Here is a 12773-nt window from a genome sequence, read left to right on the forward strand (position 1 = left end):
CCCTGACCTCCCTGGGCTCAAGTGATCCTCACACCTCAGCCTCCTGAACAGCTGGGACTACAGGCACATCACACCACATCCAGCTAATTTTTGTGTTTTGTGTAGAGACGGGGTTTCGCTGTGTTGCCTAGGCTGGTCTTGAACTCGTGGGTTCAAGTGATTCTTCTGTCTCAGTCTCCCACAATTCTAGGATTACAGGTGTGAGCCACCATATCTGGCCAGCTTCTTTTTTCTAGTGGTTTCTTAGACTACCCTAACTCAGAATTTTTGTGATTTAGACAAGCTGTAATGAATAATCTCAGGAGAAAAATGGTTTTTTTTGGGAAACTGTGAAAGAAATGTCAGCCACGTTTGGAGTTTTCTGGTAGCTGTTCACTTTCGTTCACTGGTTCATTCAACATGTTCTTGTAGGGCCTGTGCTGTGCTTTAGGGATGTGAATTCAGTAGTGAACAAAATGGGCAAAAATAAAACTCTGCTCATGGAGCTAATTTTCTGAGGAAGGCAGGTGTGATAAATAATAAATAAATTAAATAGATAGCAGTTAGATGGTAGAAGGAACTATGGGAAAGTTTAAGCAGAGAAGGGGTGGAGAGAGGGGAGGAAGAGAGAGAAGTAGGGAGAAGAAGGCTGATTCGCAGTTGGAATCAGGTGATCAGGGAAACCTTCACCTACTGTCACTGAATACACCTGAAGGGAGTATGTGCTGGCCACTCCAAGGGAAGAGCCTGTGTGCAAAGTGCTGTTGCTTATCATTGACCTTCCTTAGACAGTTTACAGGTGATACAAACATAGTAAGCAAATTTGAGTTCATAGAACAAGGCTATTCGTTGTTAGATTAACTTTCTGTTAATCCAAATGAGATAATGTTTCTTTATTCTTTGGTTGGCTCTGTGATAGTTGGTGATTATTACTTCTTATGGTTTTTGTTATTCTTTTCTTTAAACTTTTTTTTTTTTTTTTTAGAGATGAGTCTCACTCTGTCACTCATACTGGAGTGCAGTGGTACAATCGTAGCTCACTGCAACCCCAAACTCTTGACTCAAGCGATCCTCACACTTCAGCCTCCCGAGTAGCTGGGACTACAGGTGTACACAACACCTGGCTGATGTTTTGATTTTTTGTAGAAACGGGGTCTCACTATGTTGTCCTGGTCTGGATCTCCTGGGCTCAAGTGATCCTCCTGCCTTGGCCTCCCAAAGTGCTGGGATCACAGGTGTGAGCCACCATGCCTGGCCTTTTCCGTTATTCTTAACCCCTCTGTCACCCAAAACATAAGTACTCCCAATTCATTGGTCCATTCTTCAAAGAAGTCAATTTAGCTGGTTAATTTGGGGCTGTTATTTTTATGAACAATATTGAGTTTCTGTTAAGTACTAAAAGATGGCACGTTGTTGGCTGTAGTAAAATATTACTGACGTTTAAACTTGTGCATCATGATTTCCATACCTAAGTATATATATAAATATATCTAAGAGCTTGTATCCCTAGTTGAGTGATACTGCTAATTATGTGTGTGTATATATATATTATATGTGTGTGTATATATATTATGTGTGTATATACATATTATATGTGTATATATGTATAGCCACATATATGTATGTATAGCCATACTGCTAATTAAGTGTATATATAAATATATCTAAGAGCTTGTATCCCTAGTTGAGCCATACTGCTAATTGCTCCAAATGTTTTTAGTACTTATAATTTGGTGTTTCTGTCAGAACATTGGGACTTTTACATACTATCAATTGAGGGTAAAATTTTATTCTTTGAGCATAGATTTGATATCATTTGGAAATCAGTCTGGTAGAATCAACCTGGGTTACTTATTGTCAACAGTGAAATGATGTAATGAATTGCTCTTTTGGTGTGATGTATGCATTAGATTTTTCTTACTTGAAAAATAACTTGAACTATCTTGCTTCAAAACATGGTTTATAAATGTCTTGTCCAAATCACCTATGTGGTAATTCTGGAGAGGGCATAATTGGAACATAGCTGTTTTTCACACACTGAGATTCTGCATGTTTTGATACTGGGCTTCCTTCCAATGCTAACACCTGGCCTAGTGCCTCCAGGTTTAGCTTCCCTGCCTCATCAGTGGACTCACTTTCACAAAAGGAATTCCAGCCACGTTCAGAGTAGTGGCAGTCTCTTAGATTAAGAATAGAACCTTGGATCTCCCTAAGCATCTGCTTAGCAGGACAAGTTTTGTTTAGATTTGTGAAAAACTGGAATATTATCTTAGGGCAGGAGTAGGCAATTTTTTTTTTTTTTTTGTAAAGGACCAGGTAGTAAATATTTTAGGATTTGCAGACCAAGTGGTCTTTGTCTCTTTGTCTCAGGTAGTCAGCTCTGCCGTCTTAGTGTGAAAGCAGCCATAGCTAATAACATAAATAAACAAATATGGCAGTATTCTGATAATAAATGAAAGGCTGGCTAGGTGCAGTGGTTCATGCCTATAATCCCAGCACTTTGGGAGACCAAGGCAGAAGGATGCTTGAGGCCAAGAGTGTGAGAACAGCCTGGGCAATAAAACAAGACCCTATCTTTTTTTTTTTTTTTTTGAGAGAGAGTCATGCTCTGTTGCCCAGGCTGGAGTGCAGTGGTGTGGTGTCGGCTCACTGTAACCTCCGCCTCCTGGGTTCAAGCAATTGCTCCAAATGTTTTTAGTACTTATAATTTGGTGTTTCTGTCAGAACATTGGGACTTTTACATACTATCAATTGAGGGCAATTGCCTCAGCCTTCCAAGTAGCTGGGACTACAAGCACCTGCCACCATGCCAAGCTAATTTTTTTATTTTTAGTAGAGACAGGATTACACTATGTTGGCCAGGCTGGCTTCAAACTCCTGACCTCAGGTGAGTCCACCCACTTCAGCCTCCCACAGTGCTGGGATTACAGGTATGAGTCACCGTGTCCAGCCAAGACCTCTTTAAAAAAAAAAAAAGGTAACTTTCATTTTATTCCAATAAAACATTATACATGGGCACTGAAATTTGAATTTCATATAAATTTTATATTGTGAGAAATATTATTCTTTTTGACTTTTTATTCAACGATTAGTAAAATGAGCTAGATGTGGTGGTGCATGTCTGTAGACCTAGCTACTCAAAAGGCTGAGGTGGAAGGATTGCTTGAGACCAGAAGTTTTGAGGCTTCAGTGAGCTATGTCAGTGAGCTATGATTACACCACTGCACTCCAGCCTGAGTGACAGAGTGAGACCTTGTCTCTAAAAAATAATAAAAAATAAAGTAAAAAACCATTCTTAGCTCATGGGTGAACAAAGATAGGTGGCTGGCCCTATTTGATCTGTGGGCTATAGCTTAATGATTCCTGATTTAAGGTTTATAATTTTGTATGTTTTAATTCTGAGTTCTTGAAAATTGAGTTGTTAAAATGTTTTATGATTCTCTGCTGATAAATCTTGTATCTGTTGCTTTACAGCTGCACTTTGGCTTGAACTAGTTATTTCTTTATGTGATTCAAATTTGGCCTCTGATAGTGCAGCTACCAAAGGTTGTATTTGGAAAATCTTAGAATGAATGCATTATCTGTATGAGAAGATTTCATGTTCATTTAAGGTGCCAAGTGTTTCCTGAACAGCTGAACTTGGAAGCAGATGGGGTCTGTGCACTCCATTGTGCATTGTTTAGTTTGAGTGTTTGTTTTCCTTTCTTTAATGCCAGAAAGAATAACACAGACACACCTTATAAAAGCATGCCAAGGTTACAGGATTGATTATTTTGTCAATATGTTTGAAAGCGGACTTTGAAAACATTTTTAGAACTTTGAAACTTTTAGGAAACATCTTAATCATAACACTCAGTGTTAGTATAAGATAACAAGTTTGAATGAAAACTTGACAAAGCATGTGGAATGTTTAGTTTGAAAAGTCTGGGTTGGGCATGGGGGCTCATGCATGTAATCCCTGTGCTTTGGGAGGCCAAGGTGGGCGGATCATGAGGTCAGGAGTTTGAGACCAGCCTGGCCAACATAGTGAAACCCCATTTCTACTAAACGTACAAAAAATTAGCCGGGCTTGGTGGCTGGCACATGTAATCCCAGTTGCTGGGGAGGCTGAGGCAGGAGATTCGCTTGAACCCTGGAAGTGGAGGTTGCAGTGAGCCAAGATTGTGCCACTGCACTCCAGCCGGGGCAACAGTGCAAGACTCCATCTCAAAAAAAAAAAAAAATCCTGAATTGAATGTTCTTAAAAATTTTACTATGTGAAAATATAGACTCTTGTATGTACATGCATGCATGCATGTGGATACAGTCATCTGCATTTATTTTGGAAGCTTGGTCTGTTGAAGTATATTCTGAGGGTAATGAAAATATGCCAGCATAATGGATTTCCCCCCAAAATTTCTAAGTGAATTTTAAAAGACATCTCATAAGTAGAAATATTGAAATAATGTTCTTTCCATACTAGATTCTTCACAAACTAGTTATCACAGATCATGGTACTGTTTATGCAGTTTGGTGTGCTTCATGCCAAAAGTGTCCTTGATCAGTTACTTTAAATCTTGATACCACTAGACTGTTGGAGTATTGAGATTTCGTTTTTTTAACTTTGATGATTCCAAGACATGGTAGGATATTTTGTCTTCTTTAGATTACCACTCCTTTTTTAAAATTTTTATTTATTTATCAATTTATTTTTTGAGACAGTCTCACTCTGTCACCCAGGCTGGAGTGCAGTGGTACGATCTTGGCTCACTGCAACCTCCACCTCTAGGGTTCAAGTGATTCTTGTGCCTCAGCCTCCTGAGTAGCTGGGACTACAGGCGTACACCACCATGCCTGGGTAATTTTTGTGTGTGTGTTTTTTTTAGTAGAGACAGAGTCTCACCATGTTGCCCAGGCTGGTCTCAAGCTCCTGAGCTCAGGCAATCTGCCCCGTCGGCCTCCCAAAGTGCTGGGATTACAGGCATGAGCCACCATGCCCAGCCCATTTCTTGTTTTTTAATATTTAACTCATGAGTAAATATAAGTAGGATTTTCTCAAATAAATTATTTGATAACATAACCCTTAACCCTTTGCTGATTGAAGTGTCCTTAAGAGATGCTTTGTCCTAGAAACAAGAGTGATGTTTGTCCAATCTCCTTAGGAGCTATAGAAATCTACTGAGTGGTGAAGAATGGTGAGAATGGCAAAGAATTGGCAGCTTAGGTCTGCAGCATTGGCTATAGGCCTCACTGGCTGAAGCGATGAGGAAGCAGTGTCAGGAGATGGGTAGTGGAAGCATGCAGAGTGTGTACAGAGAAATCTGGCCGAATGCTTTGGTGACAGTGACAATGCACTTTTCCAGTGCAGGCATGGACTCCCTAGAGGTTGGATAGGCGGGCTCCATCTCACCCCTCTTTCCTCACTGTGCAGAATTCCATTGTTAGAATTTTTTTAATGTGTGCTTCAAAATTTTTATTTATTTTTAATATTAAGAATAAAGATATCCTGTTTTCACTTTAACCTCTTGAAATATAAAATGACTCATGTTCGTTGGCACAAAGGTTGAGAGTTCAGTTCAGGGTCAAAACTCTTAGGCACCTGGACTTTGCTTTGCTAAGTCTTGCATTGCTCTGCTAGCCTGTGTGGTATTCACAAGCTCAGTAACCTGAAGCAGACCCTGAACTGACTGCCGGGTGGTACAATGGGAGGAAGCCCAGCTCTTCCAGTAGTGTGCTTTGTGTCCTACCAGTCTCCCCAAACCACAGATAACTTAATTTTTAACTTAGGAAGCAGTCTAAATAACATATGCTGTTTTATTTTCTCCCAGGGACATTGGTCAAGTCATTGAGTGTTTATCTTAATGGCGAGATCTGATTATGTAACCATATATATTATACTAATAAATTGTGTGTGTAAGTTTTTATCTCTAATTGAAACTTTCCTTTTTTTTTTTTTTTGCATTTTTTTGAAAAGATCATTGTCACAGTCATACTGGGACTGGTTATAGGTGCCATTTACTTTGGGCTAAAAAATGATTCTACTGGAATCCAGAACAGGTAAGTAAATGTTTGGATCTTGATTTTAAGAAAGTGCTGTTACTTTTTTCAATCTTATGAAAATCCATTAAGAATTTGATTTTAAGACAAGTATAGTGTAAATGTCATTCTTTTATTGAGGGTAGGATGAGTCAGTTTATTTTTGAGACAGAGTCATGCTCTGTCGCCCAGGCTAGAGTGCAGTGGCGCAATCTCAGCCCACTGCAATCTCCACCTCCCGGGTTCAAGCAATTCTCCTGCCTCAGCCTCCTGAGTAGCTGGGACTACAGGCACCCACCGCCATACCCAGCTAATTTTTGTATTTTTAGTAGAGACGGGGTCGCACTATGTTGGCCAGGCTGGCTTTGAACTCCTGACCTCAGGTGGGTCCGCCCACCTTGAGCTCCCAAAGTGCTGGAATTACAGGCATGAGCCACTCCACCTGGCCCAATTATTTTAAAATATACCATTCAGTGGCATTAAGTACATTTACATTGTTGTGCAACTATCACCACCATCGAGCTCTAGAATTCTTTTCATCTTCTCAAATGGAATATCTGTACCCATTAAGCAATAACTTCCCATCTCACATCTGCCTCTCCTAACCCCTGGCAGTCATCATTCTACTTTCTGTCTCTGAACCTGACTACTCTAAGACCCTCATATAAGTGGAATCATACAGTGGATATTCATTGGTAACTGGCTTATTTCCTTTAGCATATTGTCTTTATGGCTCATTCATGTGGCATGTGTCAGATTTCTTTCCTTTGTAAGGTTGAATAATATTCCATTGTATGTGCATACCACATTTTGTTTTTCCATTCATCTATTGATGGAAACGGGTTGCTTTCACCTTTTGGCTGTTGTAAACAGTGCTCCCTAGGTGCACAGAGATCTCTTTCAGCCAGGTGTGGTGGCATGTGTCTGTAGTCCCAGCTACTTGGGAGACTGAGGTGGGAGGATTGCTTGAGCCCAGGAGTTCTAGGCTGCAGTGAGCTATGAGCTATGGTTGCACCACTGCAGTCCAGCCTGGGGTGACAGAGTTCGACCCTGTCTGTTGAAAAAACAAACAAAAAACCCCCCCAAAACTATTTTAGTTCCTGCTTTCAGTTATTCAGATATATACCCAGAATTAGAATTTCTGGGTCATATAATCATTCTGTTAATTTTTCTGAGGAACTACTGTACTGTCTTCCACAGTGGCCGTACCATTTTACATTCTTACCAGCAGTGCACAAGGGTTCCAGTCTCTCCATGTCCTTACCAACACTTTTCTTTTTCTCCCTTTTAAACAGTGGAGACCCACTGGATCTTCGGAGAAATGTCTATTCAAGTCCTTTGCCCATTTTAAAATGGAAGTGTTTGTTTTTTTGTTGTCGAGTTGTAGGAGTGCTTTATATTTTTGAGGAGATATTAATCCCTTATCAGATACATGATTTGCAGATATTTTTCCCCACTCCCTGGGTTGTCTTTTCAGTGTTGACAGTGTCCTTCGATGCATAAACATTTTTAATTTTGATGTAGTCCAGTTGGTCTGTTTCTTCTTTTGTTGCCTGTGAACTAATATCTGTCACTTTTTTAATATATGTGTTTGACTTAGGGGTATGGTGGGGTTGGGACTCAGCTTTTCCTGTTATATGGTTATCACTTTTGTTAGTGTTGTGATCCTTACCTAGTTACAGTCACAATGGGCCCTTTAAAACCTCATTTTATGAGGAGACTTTTTATTGATATGTTGTGTTCTGAACGTAAGCACTCAGGAATTTCACAGCCCTCAGAGTTCTGGTTATTTCATGTATGGAGAACACTTGTGGCAGATACTGTGCTCCGTAGTGCTTGCTTTCCATAGTCTCAGGTTACCACCCCGTGATTTAGAGGAGGTGGATGGTAGCATCCCCATTTTACTATTTTGATGTCTGGAAAAGGCTGATTGTTTTTTAAAGAATAAGCATAAAAGTTGATTCATCACTCAAGTAAAATAAATTCTTTTGTATGGAATCAGATAGTGTCACTCTACAACGAGACTATTATTAAACAGCAGTTTACCAGAGTGATGTCATTGTTCATGCTTTTCCTTTCTCTGAGGCCTGAGGTATCTGGATTATTTCCAGACTTGCTAGTAGTTGATGGTTTGTGTCCCATGTAGATGCCATTTCTTAACCCAGCACAGAATATATCACAGGATCTAAAGGCTGTGGGCCTTTTATATTGTGCAGGAGGAAGCATTTGGAAAGGACATGGAGTACATGGAGTAACCTGGTCCTCAACTGGAACTTTAAAGAGGACTGAAAATCTGGCCATTAAAGCTCTTGGTAGAAAAATCCAGAGAAATAAAGAAGAACTTCAGGTGTTTCTTCAGATGTTTTCTGGAGAAATAAGGCATTCATCTTATTTTAATTTGTTTGTTTTTGAAACAGAATCTCACAGTATTGCCCAGGCTGGTGTGTGGTAGTGCAGTCATAGCTCACTGCAGCTTTGAACTCCTGGGCTCATAATTTGTATTTTTGACTTAAGCTTGCTATCATTTTTTTTCCAAAGCTCTAGGGTACATGTGCAGGATGTGCAGGTTTGTTACATAGCTAAATGTGTGCCATGGTGGTTTGCTACACCTATCGATCCATCACCTTGGTGTTAAGCCCAGTATGCATTAGCTATTTTTCCTGATGTTCTTCCTCCCACTGCCTCTCATTGACCCCACTATCATTTTTTAAATAAGCATTTAGACTACGTTAAAGTGGCCTGTGTGTATGATTTAATCCCTCCTGGGATGATTAATGATTTATTGATTAGGAAAAAATGTTTCAGCATCATCTCTGGGAACAGGTTCTCAAAATTTTGTTCAGGGGTGAATATTAGTACTTCATAATTTAAAACTGCTTGGAGTCCAGTGGTTTAGTTCTCTTCTTTGGGGATGAATTCTCTGAGAGAGGAAAGCACTCTCTACTCTTTCTCTAACCTGTGTAACTGAGAAATTGGGTTTTAATCATATGTAGAGCGTGAGCATCTTTGAATTAATAGCTACCTCTGGAATAACTGCTTTACAGAGTTGTGATGATAGCTAAACAAATTAGTGTATATTAAGGGAAAAGGTATACTTTAAAAATAGTATTTGGATCCAGTCATCTCACTTCTAGATATTTACCCCAAAGATGTGAAAGCAGTTTGTCGAAGAAATTTCTGCACCCTCATATTTATTGCAGCATTGTTCACAATAGCCAAGATACGGAATCAGCCTAAGGGTCTGATTTGATAAAGAAAATGTGGTATATATACACAAGGGAAAAAAAAAGAAATTTTGTCATTTGCAATAACATGGATGGAACTGGAGAATATTAAGCCAAGTGAAATTAGGCAAACACAGAAAGCTAAGCACAGAAATGTCACATAATCTCATTTAACATGGAATCTGAAACAATGGAACTGAAAGAGACAGTAGAATGGTGGTTACTAGAGGCTGGAGGGGTGTGGGGAATGGAGAGATGATGGTCAAAAGGTGCAAGACCTCAGTTACACAGGAGGAATAAGGATTTTTCTTTGGAGATACATTGCACAATGTGGTGAACACAGTAAATAATAACATAAATTTCAGAATAGCTAAATTTTAAGATACTTTTACCACAAAAAATAAATGTTTGAGGCAATGGATGTGTTAATTAGCTTGATTTAATTATTTCACACTTATGACCCATGAATCATATCACTTGGTACCCCACAAATATATACAACCATAATATGCCAATTTATAATTTAAAAATCAAAATAAAAAATATTCAGACCAATAAGTAGATATAACAGATATGGATTACTACCTTGAAAGAATTAGAAGGAATTTTCTTCCTTAATAAGAAAAAACTGTGTTTAAAATAAATTTTCTTAGGATTTTGAAGGAATGTTTCCATTGTCTACTTTTTCAGAATCATTATGAACATTACTGCACTGATAGATACAAGACAACAAATTGAATTGAATCTTTGCTATGTTCCATGTTCTGAAATTAGCTTTTTACTTGATATTAGGTTTATTTGTGTGCAGAAAGTGAGATTACTGCATGTCTACCAGGCCTGGCTATTTTTCATTCATTTTAATTATATGTAAATACTTTTAAAACTGTTCTGTCTGGGCACCATGGCTTACGCTTGTAACTGCAGTGCTTTGGGAGGCCGAGGTGGGAGGATTGCTTGAGGCCAGGAGTTCAACTCAGTTGCAGTGAGTTTATGATCATGCCACTATACTCTAGCCTGGGTGACTGAGGGCAACTCTGTCTCTAAAAATAAAATAAAACAAAAAAGACCCTAGCCTGTTCCCTTAGATCTTTGTTCTTTAGGTATCTATGGACTCTTTTTTTTTTCTTTCAGTGTAATTGTGTTATTCACTTGGGTTTGCATTTTTAAAAATGTTCTCTTCCTTTTACGCCATTTAAATGATGTGTCACTTACCTCTTTTTCAGTTTCAACTCACACCCTCACTGTCAATTATATCGTTTCGTTATGGTGTTTCAGGGATGTTGGCATGCTTTCATAAAATTCATATTTGTATCAAAGTGTAGATTAACTTAGCATTTTCCTTTTTATTTATTTATTTATTTTTTTGAGATAGTGTCTCGCTTTGTTGCCCAGGCTGGAGTGCAGTGGCGCAATCTCAGCTCACTGCAACCTCCACATCGCAGTTTCAAGCGATTCTCCTGCCTCAGCCTCCTGAGTAGCTGGGACTACAGGCACCCGCCACCACGCCCGGCTAATTTTTGTATTTTTAGTAGAGACAGGGTTTCACCATGTTGGTTAGGCTGGTCTTGAACTCATGACCTCGTGATCCTCCTGCCTCAGCCTCCCAAAGTGCTGGGATTACAGGCATGAGCCACCACACCCGGCCAACATTTTCCTTTTTAAATCTCAATTACTTCACTGAGAAACAAGCACTAATAGTGTTCCTTTTTATTACGACACACAAATTAGATTTTTCTTTATCAGTAAGTGTCACTTGGTTTCCTCTGAGCACTCTGGAAACCTCATAGACAGCTGGCTGTCTTAGCATGTCAAGGATAATGTCACGGCCCTGCTGATGGTGGTGTGGTGCATGTAGATTATGCATATAATAAGGGGTTGATTGAGGGTTCCCTTCACTGTCTTTCATTTTGCTTCCACATGACTTACATTCTTTGTTCAACTTTAAAATCAAAGTGACTAATTGAATATCTTAATCTTTGCAGACTTTATTTAGCTTACCACTTTTCTGTTTGTACATTAGGAATGGTACTTGGCATTTTTGTTAGTTAAAATTATGTGTTGGCCTGGTTGCCATACCAAAATACCGTAAAGCAGGTGGCTTAAACAATAGAAAGGTATTTTCTCTCAGTTCTAGTCTGAAAGTCTGAGATCAGGATGCCAGCATTGCTGGGTTCTGGTGAGGGCCCTCTTCCTGGCTTGCAGACCTGCCTTCTTGCTGTTCCTTGTGTGGCAGGGCAGCTGGTGTCTCTTCCTATTAGGACGCTGTTCCCATTATACTCTCCTCACCTCCCTATCCTGGAACCTCATCTGAACCTAATTACTTTCCAAAGGACCCATCTTCAAATACCATCACATTGGGGGTTGGGGCTTCAACATATGAATTTTGGTGGGGGGAGACGCAATTCAGTCCACAACAATCCAAGACTGTGAATTTCAAAATGAGCTATAATATGTAGTCCCATGGGTACCACTGTGGAGACATAAGAGATGGGGAGAGGCTTGATGGGGTTCACGCTTCCCTGTTTTAACCAGAACAGTTTCCCTTTTTTCCTGCCTAACTTTATACACTGTCATTTATGAAAGAGTTTTGTGGGTAGAAAATCTAAGAATGCTGAGTTGACTGTGGTGCTTTGGTTCCCCTTTTCATGGCAGAGCCGGGGTTCTCTTCTTTCTGACGACCAACCAGTGTTTCAGCAGCGTGTCGGCCGTGGAACTCTTTGTGGTAGAGAAGAAGCTCTTCATGTGAGTAGGTCTTTGTTCTGGGAACAGGGCTGTCCAGCCGCAGGGGCTGTTGGTTAGACTGATCACATCCGGAGTTGGGGGCCAAGGATGGGATCCTGAGGATTACCAGTATTTTTTTAAAATTTATTTTTAAATTGATGAATAAAAATTGTGTATATTGATCATGTGCAACATGATGTTTTGAAAATATGTATAGGGATTACCAGTATTAATTGAGAAAAAGCAGCCAGGGATAGGGAAGAAAATCCTGAGCCTTTGGGACCTGATATCCAGAGAAAAGAGTTTTTCTAGATTTGAGTACGGTCAGAAAATCCAAATGTTGGAGAAAGCAAGCAATAAAGGGACTGAAAAGTATTTTTTGTTTTTAGTAAATACTGATGACCTTCACAAGAAAAGTTTGAGGGGCCTGGTAAAGATTAAGCAGCAACTTGGAAGTGGGGAGATTAAGTTGACAAAGAATGTGACCATGCTTAGCCCTCAGTGGACCAGGGAAGTGGCATGAGCCATTAGAAGGCATTCTTACAGTAAAGAGCAGCCTGGTTTAATTTCTTGTATTATTCCTCCCCCCCTTCCTTTTTTTTTGTTTTTTGAAACAGGGTCTTGCTTTGTCGCCCAGGCTGGAGTCCAGAGACATGATCATGGCTCATTGCTGTGTTGGCCTGCGGGGCTTACGCAGTCTTCCCACCTCAGCCTCCTGAATAACTGGCATGCCTAGCAATTTTTTTTTTTTTTTTTTTTTGAGATTGAGTTTTGCTCTGTCTCCTAGGCTGGAGTGCAATGGTGCGATCTTGGCTCACTGCAACCTCCACCTCC

At 39.8% G+C, this 12773-nt stretch overlaps 1 protein-coding gene across 2 annotated transcripts in view; it reads left to right on the forward strand.

Annotated features, from left to right (window-relative positions):
• The window catches only part of ABCG2 (ATP-binding cassette, sub-family G (WHITE), member 2 (Junior blood group)), a 149004-nt gene that overhangs the window by 125827 nt on the left and 10404 nt on the right, over positions 1–12773 (forward strand). For both annotated transcript variants that reach the window (XM_011990728.1, XM_011990727.1), the window contains 2 exons: positions 5933–6015; positions 11871–11960. In XM_011990728.1, coding sequence (XP_011846118.1) covers positions 5933–6015; positions 11871–11960 — 173 coding nt within the window. The remainder of the gene's footprint in view (positions 1–5932; positions 6016–11870; positions 11961–12773) is intronic.

The sequence above is a fragment of the Mandrillus leucophaeus genome, unplaced genomic scaffold (genome assembly GCF_000951045.1).
Source record: "Mandrillus leucophaeus isolate KB7577 unplaced genomic scaffold, Mleu.le_1.0 Scaffold381, whole genome shotgun sequence".
NCBI classification, from domain to species: Eukaryota; Metazoa; Chordata; class Mammalia; order Primates; family Cercopithecidae; genus Mandrillus; species Mandrillus leucophaeus.